Genomic DNA, 15,063 nt, shown 5'->3' with positions numbered 1-15,063 from the left:
CTTTTGCTGTGCTTGCTTTATTACATATCTGTTCTCTACCCATCCATCTTGAGACTTTCTTTTTAATTTTTTTTTTTTTTTCTTAGAGACAAGCTCTTATTCTGTCATAGCTCGCTTCAGCCTGGGCTCACGTGATCCTCCTGCCTCAGCCTCCGAAGTGGCTGGGATCACAGGTGTGTATACTACCACACCCATTTTTTTTTTTTTTTTTAGATGGAGTCTTGAAGCTCTGTCGCCAGGCTGGAGTGCAGTGGTGTGATCTTGGCTCACTGCAACCTCCGCCTCCTGGGTTTAAGCAATTCTTCTGTCTCAGCCTCCCAAGTAGCTCGGACTACAGGTGCACACCACCACACCTAGCTAATTTTTGTATTTTTAGTAGAGACGAGGTTTCACCATGTTGGCCAGGATGGTCTCTATCTGCTGACCCCATGGTCCACCCACCTCGGCCTCCCAAAGTGCTGGGATTACAGGTGTGAGCCACTGTGCCCAGCTACCCAGTTAATGTTTTTTATTTTTTGTAGAGACAGGATTTCACTATGTGCGCCAGGCTGATTTTGAACTCCTGGACTCAAGCAATCTTCCTGCCTTGGTCTCCCAAAGTGCTGGGATTATAGGTGTGAGCCACCATGCCTGGCCTTTGAATTTCTCCTAATCTGTAGTCACCCTACACCCCGCCCTGCTTTTTTTTTTCTTCTCCTTAAGGCTGGAGATTGTTTTGAACATTTCTTCAGTTTCAGTTAGAAGGGGTTTGTTCGAGGCAGATGGCCTCTTGCTAGTTTCAGTCTTTTCCTCCTGGCTGTGGTTGGCACGTCCCAGCCCTCTGTAGTCCTGGGAGGTGAGCAGCTGCAGAAACCACTGTGCCTCTGTTTGCCCCAGCGGGGAAGGGCCCGGTCTGAACCCTGGCCTGGCTGGCTAGACCAGCGTTTCCTGACTGTGAATGGGTGGGTTGTGGAAAGGGGATCACTGTCATTCAAACATGGGGTCTTGAAGGGTGTCCCTGTGACCTGGCACTCTTGGAGAGGCCTGGAGGGGATGTGAGCTGAAGGTGCTGTAAGGAAGGTGGGCACCGAGGCCTTCCCAACATGATGGGGTTGGGATACTAGGTGGCCAGTAAGTGGGGCTTTGGGACTTTGCTGAGGGCAGGGTGCTGAGCAGGGCTGCAGAATCAGCACCCAGGGTCGGATTCACTATGGGTCTGATGGGAAGGTCTTCTTAAACGCCCCTGGGTAGAGGGAAGCTGCAGCACTTCACCAGAACTGGGATAGAGAGGAGGTTTCAGACAACAGGATAATAAAAAGCAACTTGTTTTCCCTTTGGAATGACAGAGAAGCCTTTATCCACCTGAATTCTTTTTTTTTTTTTTTTTTTTAATTTTCTAGAGATGAGGTATTGCCCTGTTGCCTAGGCTGGAGTGCAGTGGAACAGTCGTGGCTCCCTACAGCGTTGAACTCTTGGGCTTAAGCCATCATCCCACTTCAGCCTTCCAAGTAGCTAGGACTCTGGGCGTGTACCTGTAACCTCAGCTAACTTTTTTTGTGTGTAGCGACAGAGTCTCACTGTGTTGACCAAGCTGGTCTCTAACTCCTGGTCTCAATCCATCCTACCACCTCGGCCTCCCAAAGTGCTGGGATTATAGGCGTAAGCCACCGCACCAGCCTTGAATTCTTATTTAATAACTAAAAGTCTAGAAGTTCTACTTCCGAAACATCCTTCAGTTCCATAGATTGGACAGTTGAGAATAGTTGGATGGAAAGAAGAGAGGAAGGCAAGAGAGAGGTAGGGCAGAGAGAGGAGAGTTGAGCAAAGGAGGAAAGGAAAGTGAATTTCTGCTGCCTACTGGGTGTCTGGTAAACAAACAACAAGTAGATTGAGTTGGGGGGTGAAAGGGGCAGGCAGAAAGCCTTCTGAGAAGGACCTGAAGTGTCAATCAACAAAACAGTCTGAAAGTCACAGGTATATGAAGAAGAGGACAGTTCTTATCCCTGTCCTTGGATTTACAACTAGCTTTTAATGTACTGTTTTAAGTTGTTAAGACTATTATATATTTTGAAATTACCAGCAGCTCTGTTCTGCATGGGATGCAGGACAGACAGGGTATTTTTTGGCTGTGTTATGTTTTTATTATTGTTACTGGCTGTGACCCTAACAATACTGCATATCTTCATTATCATCTATAAAATGGTAATAATACCTACCTTTCAGGGCTGTGGAAATGAAATGATGCTATATGAAAAAGTGCCTGGCCCATACTAAGCCTTCAACAAATAGTGCCTCTTTCGCAGTCAGTCACTCTTATGGTTTAGAGATATGTGGTGAAGGATCAATTTTGTTTTGTTTAAATTCCCAATCTGGCCAGGCACAGTGGTTCACATCTGTAATCCCAGCATTTTGGGAGGCCGAGGTAGGCAGATCACTTGAGCCCAGGAGTTGGAGACCAGCCTGGCCAACAATGGTAAAACCCCATCTCTACCAAAAGTACAAAAAATTAGCTGGGTATGGTGGCGCATGCCTGTAGTCCCAGCTACTCAAGAGGCTGAGGCAGGAGAATCGCTTAAACCCAGAAGGTGGAGATTGCAGTGAGCTGAGATCATGCCACTGCACTTCAGCCTGGGTGACAGAGACCCTGTCTCAAAATAAATTCCCAATCTGTTATGCTCTGATACTTTCATAAAGTGCAATAAAAATGAATTACTAGAAAAATAAAAGAAAAATACACAAAATACTACCTCCCAATTTTTTAGTATTAGATTTCAACAGATTTAAAATTTCTCTGTCAAATTTCTAGAGGTGTACTCTTAAGTTTCTGCACTCATCTCCTTGGGATTGGATCACAAGCATTGAGAGACCCGCACCAAGCCATGGCCAGCCGCACTTGGAGCAGCCCGGGTCCAAAGGGGCATGCTCTGGGGAGGAAGCTGGTTTCTTTGGCATGAAAGCACCCAACCAAGCAGCTCACCCAAGCGAGGAGCTCTGGTCTGGGCAGGTGGATGGCAGAGTGCACGGGATGGCCGCCGATGGCGCTGTGTCTGGTGGCACGGTCGCCCAAGGGTGCGAGCCCTGCCAGTGCACAGAGGAAAGGGGGCAACGAGGCAGGGACCAGCTGGGGGGCATGGCCAACGTCCTGAGGGGTTTGTTTCCCTCTTTAGGCTCTGACTTCAAACCCTGCCCCTGGCTTTACAGAGGCAAAGCAGATTAGAAGCAGGGAGCAACTTTCCCCAAGGCCCACAGCTCTGGAATGCGACTCTGACTGACTGGGTCTATGGGGATGTGCAAAAATAATTTTGATGTATGTTGCCAAATTACTCTAGAGATTCTACTAACTTATAGTCTGCCAGCAACGAATGATAGTTTGAACTAGGTACTTTTTTGACCATTTCCTCAAAATGTTAATTTTAAAAGTCATGAGGTACATAGCAAAGGATCCCATAACAGGTGCCTTCAGAAAGAAAACCCCCTGCGATGGTGTTCTCAGGATTCTGGGCTTTAGAATCATTCTCTGTGGGGAATCTCCCTTATGATAAGACATTCGTCTTCGGAGGCATGAAGTTTTTTGTGTTTTTCTAAAGACGGGGTCTCCCTGTGTTGCCCAGGCTGGTCTTGAACTCCTGGGCTCAAATGATTCTCCCACCTCAGCCTCCCAAGAAGCTGGGACTACAGGCATGCACCACAGTGCCTGGCTAAGGCGTGCAGTTTTGGACCAATGGCTGTGAGATGTTAGCAAACTGTGATATCCTGAGAGTGAGGAGGGAATGGCAGCCCTGTAGATCTGAGACACTGTACTGGTAGCAAAAAGAGCACTTTGAAAAAGATGGCACCAAGCAGGCATTCATAGGGACATTTTTGGACTGGCACTTAACTCTCGATCCTGATGGCTTCCCTGTGGGGTAGTTGAGAGATCCGATTCACTCAACAGGTATTTACTCAGTGCTTATATTGAATGGTGGGCCTGCTCCTCACCCCAGTTGTTGGGAGGGGCAATAAGCACAGCCACCCAAGAACCATGGTGAAACCACTCTTGACCTCAGACCCTGCACACTGAACACCCGACTCCCACGCTCGAGCCACCTCTGCTGTAGGTAGCAGGAATGTGGTGGTCACAAGATGAGCTTTCAGTGTGGTAGAGGGAGGCAGCAAATAAAACAAGCTGTGTATATATTTTTATTTTTATTTTTTGAGACAGAGTCTCACTTTGTTGCCCAGGCTGGTGTGCAGTGGTGCGATCTTGGCCTACTGCAACCTACACCTCCCGAATTCAAGCAGTTCTGCCTCACCGTCCCGAGTAGCTGGGATTACAGGTGCCCATCATCATGCCCGGCTAATTTTGCATTTTTAGTGGAGACAGCGTTTTGCCATGTTGGCCAGGCTGGTCTCAAACTCCTGACCTCAAGTGATCCGCCTGCCTTGGGCTCCCAAAGTGCTGGGATTATAGGCGTGAGCCTCCGCGCTCACTAAACCAAGCAGTATAAAAGCACCTACTAGGTGGTGAGGGATGCAAATGAGCTACCCTCATTTGCGGGTATACCCTATATGTGAGAGAACTCCAGAAAATGCAGAGGTATTAAACATGTTCGAGGATTTGCCTTGGCGACAAGTAGATCTGCTTCCCACCTAACTCTACCGTGGCTGCCAGGTTATCCTGAGTCATGTCAAATTGGCTTAAAAACGGAATGGTGCGGTGGCTGATGCCTGTAATCCCAGCACTTTGGGAGACTGAGTCAGGAGGGTCACTTGAGCCTGGGAGTGCTATGATCATGCCACTACACTCCCGCTTGGGTGGCAGAGTGAGACTCCGTTTAAAACAAACAAACAAACAAAAACACTTAGAAATGGAGAAAACCAATTATGGTTACGTAGAAATTAGGAGCATGTGAAAGTACATTATTAAGCCACTTCATATATTTTTCCTCTTCAATCATTTGGGGAGAATTCCTTCTTGGTTTAAGAACTTATTATCCACAGCACAACATAAGTATGACTTTGTCCCTTATTTTAAATTCTGAAATTCTGGGAATTTGTCCCCAGGTCCTGGGAACTCTGTATTCCCAACCATTAAACTACAGCAGAAAATAAATCCAAAGGGGCAATTTGTACTGTAGTCATGGTAGAATGCCTGTGTCTTTTCTTTAAAGGCTGTTGAAATTTATGGAAAATGTGCCTTTATTTTCTCAGACCTGAGCCATTCATGTACCAGGTAGGAGTGGTTGGGTGGGTCCAGGAAGGAGTGTGCACCGCCCTCCATTATCCGCCTTGTTCAGGGGATTGCTGCTCTGATCCCTACTTTGCTTTGCAGATGACTTTGGGAAATTGCTGCTGGCTGAGGCCCTCCTGGAGCAGTGTTTGAAGGAGAACCATGCCAAAATAAAAGACTCCATCCCTTTGCTGGAGAAGAATGAACCGAAGATGAGCGAAGCCAAAAATTATCTGAGCAGTATCCTTAATCATGGGAGGCTCACGGTAAGTCGTCAGCCTTCAAGCGTGAGACCTCCTCTCCTCATCTGCATTGCCTCCCATCTGTCCAGTCCTCCCTGAGTCATTTGGTCACCTGAGCAACAAGTCTTTCTTACAAGCTGCCCTTACACTTACAGTAGCCACTGGCTACACGTGGCCCCTTGAGCACTTGGAGTATGGCTAGTCCACATTGAGATGTGCTGTAAGTATGAAACATACACAAGGTTTCGAAGTCTTAGTACAAAACAGAGAATATAAAAGAGCAGTAACTTTATGTTGATTACATGTTCAAATGGTATATTTTGGATATATTGGGTTAAAGAAAACGTTATTAAAATTAATTTCACCTTTTACCTTTCTCAGTGTGACTAAAAATAATCTTACTAGAAATTTTTAAATTACACATGTGGTTCACGTTTGTGGCTTACATTATATTTCTGTTGGACAGTGCTTGGTTGACTTAATATGTGCCTGGCCCGTCGGGCACAGTGGTTCACACGTGTAATCCCAGCACTTTGGGATGCCGAGGTGGGCAGATCACGAGGTAGGAGATCAAGACCATCCTGGCTAACACGGTGAAACCCCGTCTCTACTAAAAATACAAAAAAATTAGCCGGGCATGGTGGCGGGTGCCTGTAGTCCCAGCTACTCAGGAGGCTGAGGCAGGAGAATGGCGTGAACCTGGGAGGTGGAGCTTGCAGTGAGCCGAGATTGCACCACTGTACTCCAGCCTGGATGACAGAGCAAGACTCCATCTCAGAAAAAAAAAAAAATATGTGCCTGGCCCTTTGGGCTCCTTGGGTCAGGGGGCTCTCAGGGAAATAAAACTTCAAGGAACCTGTGACCTAGTTAAAAACAGGCAAGCATGCAGAGTTGGCTAGGGACGGAAGAGCTCCATAACAGGGCAAGCCCATTTAAGTCCACGTGAAAAAAAAAAAAAAAAAAAAATCCACGTGCATTTATCAAGCTCCTACTGAGTACAAGACACTGAGGGAGGTAGAGGACCCACCTCTCCCTCCAACTTTCTCTGGACTTTGCTGCTCAAATGTGATCCACCCACCAGCAGTGTGGGCATCATTGGGGAGCTGGTTAGAAATGCAATTGAGAATTAGAATCTGCATTTTAACAAGCTCTCCTGGAGATTTATATGTACATCCAAGTTTGAGGCTGTGGCTGTTCTAGATTACAGTGTATCCTGAGCTATAATAGTGGCATGGGTGTGTCATTAGAAACTCAAAGAGGAGGAGGGGGAGGGGGTAAAAAAAAAAGAAACTCAAAGAGGAAGTGATCCCTCCCTCCCTTCTTCCCTCCCTTCCTTCCTTGCTTCCTTCCCCCTCCCACCCTTTCTTTCTGTCTGGCTGTCTGTCTTTATTTTCTTCAGGGTCTTGCTGTGTTACCCAGGCTGGTCTCCAACTCCTGGGCTCAAGCAATCCTCCTACTTCAGCCTCCCAAAGCGTTGGGATTACAGGAGTGAGGCGCTGCGCCCAGCTGATTTTTAAAGAGATATTCCAAAGTAATATATTCACTTCCTTAAACCTTTTATTCCAACATACTGTGTGCAAGGCATTGTGTTGTGCACTCTGAGGGCAATCAAGATGAATCTAGTGTGGACCCTACCCTCAAGGAGGCTGCAAGTCTCTTGGGAAGATAAGTCATATCAGTAAGTAAATAGCCTTCCTCCAAGGTGGACCATGATAGGAGTAGTACCCATGAGGAAGCAAGTCTGAGGAGAATGCTCTTTGGGGGTAAGCAGAGAGTAGACTCTGGGTAATGGTAGTACTAGAATTGGATCCTTCTGGGGCTGGATCTAGACAAGGTTGTAAAGGTACTTTGGGGCTAGGAAGGGCAGACTGGAACACCAGGCCGGGATGTGCAGGGCTTATTCTGTAAGGGAGGGAACGGGAAGGGACAGGGGAGAGGGGAGTGTGTACTAGAAGTTTAAGGTTACTGCCTTTAGGCTCCTTGACAGGTATTGTAGCACTGGGAGGTTTGTATTGGGTTAAAATAACTGCCTGACCGTGCCCTTGACCCCTTCCAGTTTCTCATCTGCTGGTCAAAAGGGTTGGACCAGATTGGTGGGGTTCAAGCTTTTCCCACCAAGATCTCTTTTCATTTTAAAAATATTAAATTAATAATTAAATGTTAAATGTTTAAAAATTGTTTTAAAAATAAACATGATTCAGGCTTATTGTAAAAATTCCAGTCAACAAATAAGTAATTTGAGTGATAAATAAAATTCCCAACTGACCTATGACTTACGCCTGTAGTCTTAGCACTTTGGGAGGCTAAGGCGGGAAGATTGCTTGAGCCAGAAGTTTGAGATCAGACTGGGCAACATGGTGAGATCCCATCTCTACAAAAATTTTTTTTAATTAGCCAGGTGTGGTGACTTGCACCTGTGGTCCCAGCTACCCAAGAGACTGAGGCTGGAGGGTCACTTGAGCCCAGGAGGTTGAGGCTGCAGTGAGTTGTGTTCATGCCACTGCACTCCAGTCTGGGTGACAGAGCAAGATCCTGATCTCTAAAACCCTGTCTAGCTCAGTTGTGTGGAGATAAGCGAAAACAAGCCACTTGTCCTAAACTCTGTTCTCCGCTAGGTTAAGGCTTTGCACCATCCCATGTAGGCCTCCAAGGAACTTTCTGCAATGGTGTTTACTGTTAGCCCCATTTCTTTTTTTTTTTTTTTTTCAATTTTTTGTAGAGACAGGGTTCTACAGGTGTTGTAGAGACAGGTGTTGTTTGAGCTGGTCTCAGATTCTGGGTTTCAAGCGATCCTCTTGCCTTGGCCTCCCAAAGTACTGGGATTATAGGCGTGAGGCACTGTGCCCTGCCAAGCCCCATCTCTGAGACCCAAGAAAGATGATGACAACCCAGGCCTTTGGTGTCTACAGCCCATGCTCTAATGCCGTCTCTCACTTCTTGGTGCTGCCTCCCAGAGTACTGGGGTGGAAATAAAATAATGACTGGGAAAGTTGGATTCATGTGATGGATGGTGATCACACCCCTACTTTTATAGTTCCCACATTAGTCTGTGAAGTATTTCCTCATCTGTTCTTTCCTCATACCTGGGTATCTCCATGAAGTCCTTTTTCCCTTTTTACTGACAGGGATAGTGAGGCACAAAAGGAGTAGGTGATGCGCTGATCCACACAGTAGAGGGTACTGTTCCCCTGGTAAAGCGACCTCCTGCGTGGCACCCTCCCACTGGGCGAGGGTTCCGTTCCCTGACTGTTGGACTGATAGACCAAGAACATTTCACATCCACATGCATGGGTCCCACGGAGTGCAGCGGACTTTTCATGCTGCCAAGGAAGGATATTAAAAAGCAAGAAATAGCAGCAAAATGATACCATCTTCTGCTCTTACTGTGCCATAACAGAAAAACAGCTTAGCATTGAAGGGCAAGGTAGATATCCTTTCAGAACTAAGAGCCTTTTTTTTTTTTTTTTGAGACAACGGAGTCTTGCTCTGTCACCCAGGCTGGAATGCAGTGGCGCAATCTCGGCTCACTGAAACCTCTGCCTCCTGGGTTCAAGTGATTCTTCTGCCTCAGCCTCCCGAGTAGCTAGGATTACAGGCGCCCACCACCGCACCCAGCTAATTTTTGTATTTTTAATAGAGACGGGTTTTCACCATGTTGTCTCAAACTGGTCTCAAACTCCTGACCTTAGGTGATCCGCCTGCCTCGACCTCCCAAAGTGCTGGGATTACAGGCGTGAGCCATTGTGCCCGGCCGAGCATCTTTTTAAATAGTGTAAATGTGGCTTTATAAAACATGCCCTGCGTTGTCTAATTTTTCCCCAGCTTGGTGGAAGCTCTGTTGTAAACTGCCACTGGTCCTCCATGAACCACCACTAGCCACACCCCATCAGCATGCCTGAAATGTCCTTCTGTGCCTTGCTGCCCTCGTCTCCATGTGCAGGATAATGATAATTACACATACCCTGTATTTATCTTGCTCTTTTCCAGAGAAAAGTTCAAAGCTCTTTTCTGGACTTTACCCTATTAATATCCTCAGCATCGCTGTGATAGGCAGTGAGGAGTAGGTGTTACTATCTCTCCCTCACCCACGAGGAAGACGCAGCCCGAGCAGGGAGAAAATGAGCCGATGGCTAGAGACCAGTGCAGGGAACGCAGAGTCACTGCCCGGCTTGGAAGGACTATAGGCCGCATACCTCTGGGATGTGTCATCTGTGGCCCTGGCCCAGGGAGTGGGTGGCCTATCTGAGGAGACTAGCAAATAATCCCCTCAAAAGATTCAGCTTTGGAGAGTTAATTAATAGAGCAGCTCAGGCATGCAGAGGCTGAATGGGCTCATTGGTAGAGGCATTGGAGGAGTTCATCTGAAGGGAGCTCCCTGGTAGTCGGGGAGGCTTTCAGGAGAAGGTGGGCCTGAGCAAGTCCCCAAAGGATGGGAGAGGATCTGGTTAGGTTAGGGTGAAGAGAACCTGAGGAAGCACAGGCAAAAAGAGGAATGTGGACTCACAAAAGCCAGAAGGATGAGTGGGGAAGGAGAATTTGGCTTCCCTGGAGCCTGTCTGTGCCATGCTCCATTTCTCTTGGCTTCTGAGAGGGCAGTAGATGGTAAGGAGTGCTGGAGGCTTGCCCTGGGGTCACGGGGACCCCAGACTCTTACCTCCCTGCAGGGAGACAGGGGCAGCACCTTCCTGCCAGTGACAGATGCCAGGGGTGGGACCACAGCTGCATCTTTGGGGAGCTTTATGGACAGATTGGTGCCTGTGTGGCAGGAGCAGTGCCCAGGGCCTGGCCCGTAGGCATTGTAAAACAGCTGAGGACAGAATCAGAGGCAGCGGACCAGAACAAATGGCCTGAAGAGGTGGGAGGTCACAAGGAGAACTGGGGCCACGTCCAAGATCAGAACTCATGTGCCAGAGTGGCACAGCCCAGGGCCAGCACAGCCTCCCTCAGGCAGCAGCACAGGAGCCCAAGCCAGAGTAGGGGTGATCAGGGCTGTCCAGACCACTGCAGGCCCTAAGGGAGGCCCTGAGAGTTCCTCCGTGGGGTGGAGATTGAGATGTAAGCAGCTTTTGAAAAAGGAGGGAAAAGAAAACAGGTTTAAATTCAGCCACTCTTGGCCTCTGTGATTCTGCACTTTGACCCATTTCTGATAGGAAGAAGATGGTGACGCAGCAGGCCCTCTCCTCCTCAGTCTGTCCCTCCACCACTGTTGGGGGAGGCATAAGCCTCCCGCACAGGCTGTTTCTGAGGCCTTTCACCTAATTATGATTTGCGTGTACATGTACACAAGAGAACCCCCAAAATGAGAAGCCTGGGGCTTCACAAAACGTAGCTCCATCTCTGACTCTCCACTTGTGTTTAGAATAAATGCCTGAGCTTCTGAGTGACCCCCATGGGCTGCAGTCTTTGGGGGGCTTCAGGAGAGGGAAGACAGGGCCTAGTCTGCAAGGTCTCTGGAGTCTTGCTGGGGGCATAAAACGCACACATTTGAAACGATTAGGAACTCATGAGAATTTCTTTGAGAGCCACGATGTAGGCTATGGACCATGGGTGAGAACAGGGAGCTGTTGGCATGTGCTTGAGCATCAAGGAACGCTTCCTGGGGTGGGGGGGGAGTTCTGAGCAAGGTCTGAGGCAAATAGGGTCAAGGTTCAGTGTGGGGTGTTCACCCCAAGGTGAACTAACATTTTGGGGCAGGCGCTGCTAACATGTCCTTGTCCTTTCAGCCACAGTACATGTGTGAGGCCATGCTGATCCTGGGCAAACTGCATTACGTGGAGGGCTCATACCGAGATGCCATCAGCATGTACGCACGGGCCAGGATTGATGACGTGTCCATGGAGAACAAGCCCCTGTATCAGATGCGGCTGCTGTCAGAGGCTTTTGTCATCAAAGGTAGCTGTTAGCGCCAGCCTGGGCTCCCCTCCACTGTGTGCAGCTCATTGCGCTCTGACTCCCAGGGCCCTGCTGGGCTCGTGTCCAGATTCTTCACCCCTGGTAATGCCCGTGCCCTGGCACTGGTGTCCAATGTGGATGCTGGTAGTAACTGGCCATGTTGACATTGCCTGGTGCCTGGGATGTCAGGAGACTCAGATTCTCACCCTGACTCTGTCAACAACGATTTTCCTACTGTGTACCCTTGGGCAATCACCTCTTCACCTTCTTTGGCCTCAGTTTACTTGTTTGGAAGATACGGTTGTAATACCTGCCCTCCTAGGGTTACCATGACCAAGAGGCAGCAGCAGAGTTGTGTAGCCAGGTTGAGAAAGGTTTACAAAGTATGACCTCTCACTGGCAGGCTGGTTCTGCTGACTGGTGCTGGCCCCAGAGCAGGTGCTGGGCACTGTAGGAGTCTGCTACTCCTCAGTTATTTGTTGGGCACCTGCCGTGAGTGGCCCAGGGAGCAGGGGCTGAGAGCCAGTGATGAACAGTTTAGAACCGGTTCCTGGAGGAGCTCTCAGCCTTCCAGGGACAAGGGGTGCTCTGGAGGGGATTTAGGGACACAGATCAATGATGTAGGAATTTCATGAGGGGGCTGTGGACAGCCCAGCTGGGGAAACCATGCCATTTAACAGGACCCCAAATGTGTTCAGTGTTAAAGTCATCCTACCCCAAACTTTGTGCTTCAGGCTCCTTCTTCCCTGGATCCCTGGCTGCGGGAACCCCTCTGCCCAGCCTGCTGTCAGAAATCTTGGATGTTTGATCATCTCCCTAGTGCAGCACAAACCAACCCCTAGAGAAAAGTCTAGAAAAGATGGCTGTGGCTCAGTGGGGATTTGGTGCCTGGCATTTGTAGAGTATGTGACACCCTCTATTATAGATAGGGACATTCTCTCCATCTTATATGTGGGGAAGCTGAGGCCCAGAGAGGATAACTTGCCCAAAGTTACCCAGATTAATGGTGGAGCCAGTACAAGAACCTCCATGCTCTGACTCTGGCCTTGGAATATGAGTCCTCCAAGGCCCCTGCAACACACACTCAGTTTCCCCGTCTCCCCTGGGTCCCAGGAGGAGTGACTGTGACATCTGTGGAGGGCACACCCTCCTTGACTTTGGCTGGTGGGACTTCCTGAGGGGGTATGCCCACCCCAGATCCTTGGATCCCTTTTCCATTGGGTCCACACCATGCCAGGAAACCTGGCAAGATGGTCACTGTGGGTGGACCCAGCCCCAGCCAGTGGGAGGGCAGGTGCGTTTCTGGGACGGCCTGGTCTATGGGTGGTCTTCTCCCTTTGCTCTCTCATCCCCCGCTCTGCGCCTCTGGCACAGGCCAGCCTTGGGGGTGATCTGCATTTGGCATTTGGATCTTTCAGGTCTCTTAGAAACCCTTTCAGCCATGGACGCCCTGAGCGGAACCCCCTTCCTCGGGCTTCCTTTCCGGGACTTTCTCCTGAGCCTGGCTCAGGACGGATTGCCCCCTGTCTCCTGCTCTCTCCTCTTTCTAGCATGCCTCCAGCTTCTTGGGGGAAACACAGTCCCGGTGGTCAGAGGTTCTGCAGGGGAGGTAAGGAGCCGGGCGCTGCCGGCGCAGGCTGCTCGGTCGCGGGCTGTGCTAGCTCCCGTTCCCCAGTGACTGCACATGGCCTGCCCTTTGCCTGCCTCCTCTCTGCCTGTCCTCCTCCCTGTCCTGCTGCAGTGACCATGCCTGCTGCCCGGCATGCTGAGGTTTGCCTGACTGACCCTGCGTGTGCTTGAGACCATGCACGTGGCTACCAGGGTGTGCACGATGTTGATCTGCCTGGATTTGGGGGATTCGGTGGGTCTTCCCATGCAGAGTAGAGGCCACACCCTTCGGGGGCTGAGGATACTGGTCGTTGGTCCTGACTCCATCTGTGAGCATGAGGGTGGTGGCAGCAGGGGCCACAGAGTTCACAGAATGCTGATATTTATTCAGCCCTCCTCCATGCCAGGTAGACCCTCGTTGAGTCCCCTCTGTAACCCTCTGAGGTGGTGTTCCCCTCATTCTATGTCATGGATGAGGAGTTAAGGTTGGAAGAAGTGAGGTGATTCATGCGAGGTCTCACAGGAAGTGGCGGAGGCAGGATTTGAATCCAGGCAGCTGGAGCTTGTGATACTGTTGCTGAGAATCCTAGGATGAAAGGAATCAAGTGATCCAGGCCAACCCCTCATGTTACAGTTGAGGTAACTGAGGCTGACAAAAATGAGGCAGCTTGCCTAGGACATCAGTTAGCGTGTATTTGAACTGGAGTCCTCCGTCCCAGACAGCCACTCGATCTTGGGCTCTGTTTGACGCTGGGCTGCCTGCAGGAGCCAGACTGACCCACACTCAGCACTCCTGGCTAGACTATTAGGCCATGGCTTGACTGGCCATTTTTCACAGGAATCTGCTCTGTGGTTCTGTTTGGTACTCTATAGTGGGGTGGGGAGTCTGGGTCTCAGGCACACCTGACTGGAGGAGGAGGACAGGGCCTGTGTGTCACAGGGGGGCCTGAGCTTGCCAAACTGGGAGGCTCTGTGGGGGCCCCAGTGTGGAGCGATTCCAACATGTAGCTGCTGTTCTTTTTAGGGGAGTCAGGAACAGGCCCTGGGTCTCTTTACCCCCACCCTCAAAAGACATAAAAACACATTCCCCTCACTCTCTTTCCCCATCAGAGTAGAGGGACTTGCACTGTGACCCTGTGAGGCATCACTCACAAAGGCCCAGCCTTCCTCTGAAATGTGCACCCGTGTGTTACACCCGAAGATGCGTTCTGATTCGAAAGCTTTAGATGTCAACCCAGGAGCCTGAGTGAAGAGGCAGTTGCAGCAGTCTTGGGTTTTCATTAGCCAGAGTGCAGAGACATCACATGCATATTTGTGTATATAAGGTGTAGGGGAGTACATGACCTCCACCTCCTCTGAGGGGAAAAGAGTTATTGTCCATGTCACGTTTGTTTAGAAACAACAGAAAAACCACATGTTCCCCACTAAAATAGAAAAATAAGACAGCTTCATGGGAAGACCTGTTGTTTCCATGTCCAGGTGGTCTGTGCCCAGCCACCAGCACTCCTGGTCACCTAACATTTGAGTCACACATGTGCTCAGACTGACCAAGTCCAGCCAGGAGTAGGAGACTGGATTTTAGGGCCTCTTGGTAACCTGGGAGGTGGGCTGGGCCCTGCTGGAGGCTCTGGAAGAAGAACCACCTCTTCCCTGGTCCAGCCTTCAGCTGCTCCTGGCTGCAGAGAAGTTGTCATGTTGACCTGTTACTCAGTAATGCCCTGTCCTGTGGCCAGCTGCTCCCAAGTCACCTGTGGCCCTGGGCAGAGCCTCCCCTGCCTGTCAGAATCCCCTGTTTGGTTCTTCATTTCCCAAGTACCAATTTCCTGAGCTCTTCTTGTATACTTGATGTTTGATGGCATTCCCAGAAACGTGGGGTGCAGACCTCTCCCTCTGGAAGCTGAGCCTTTGATGTATGTCTCTGATGTATGTGTATGTAGGGGGATGGGGGAGGCAGGATGATCATATGTACACCACCCAGGAGCTTGCAGGGCCCCCCAAACCCACTGAATCAGAATCTACCCCTTACAACGTTTCTGGGTGATGTACACACAAATTACAGTCGGTGAGACACTGCCCTGGAACACTTGTTTAATAAATATTTGTTGACTGATTTTTTTGTTTGTTTGTTTGTTT

The 15,063-nt window shown here is 49.5% G+C and overlaps 1 protein-coding gene across 4 annotated transcripts in view; it reads left to right on the top strand.

The window, feature by feature from the left end:
• The window catches only part of TTC7A (tetratricopeptide repeat domain 7A), a 159,889-nt gene that overhangs the window by 26,931 nt on the left and 117,895 nt on the right, over nt 1-15,063 (top strand). For all 4 annotated transcript variants that reach the window (XM_011935874.1, XM_011935875.1, XM_011935873.1 and 1 more), the window contains 2 exons: nt 5,291-5,454; nt 11,154-11,322. In XM_011935874.1, coding sequence (XP_011791264.1) covers nt 5,291-5,454; nt 11,154-11,322 — 333 coding nt within the window. The remainder of the gene's footprint in view (nt 1-5,290; nt 5,455-11,153; nt 11,323-15,063) is intronic.

This window comes from Colobus angolensis, unplaced genomic scaffold (genome assembly GCF_000951035.1).
Source record: "Colobus angolensis palliatus isolate OR3802 unplaced genomic scaffold, Cang.pa_1.0 Scaffold15, whole genome shotgun sequence".
Classification (NCBI taxonomy): Eukaryota; Metazoa; Chordata; class Mammalia; order Primates; family Cercopithecidae; genus Colobus; species Colobus angolensis.
The sequence above is the reverse complement of the archived record's forward strand: the minus strand, read 5'-3'. Positions and strand labels throughout refer to the sequence as shown.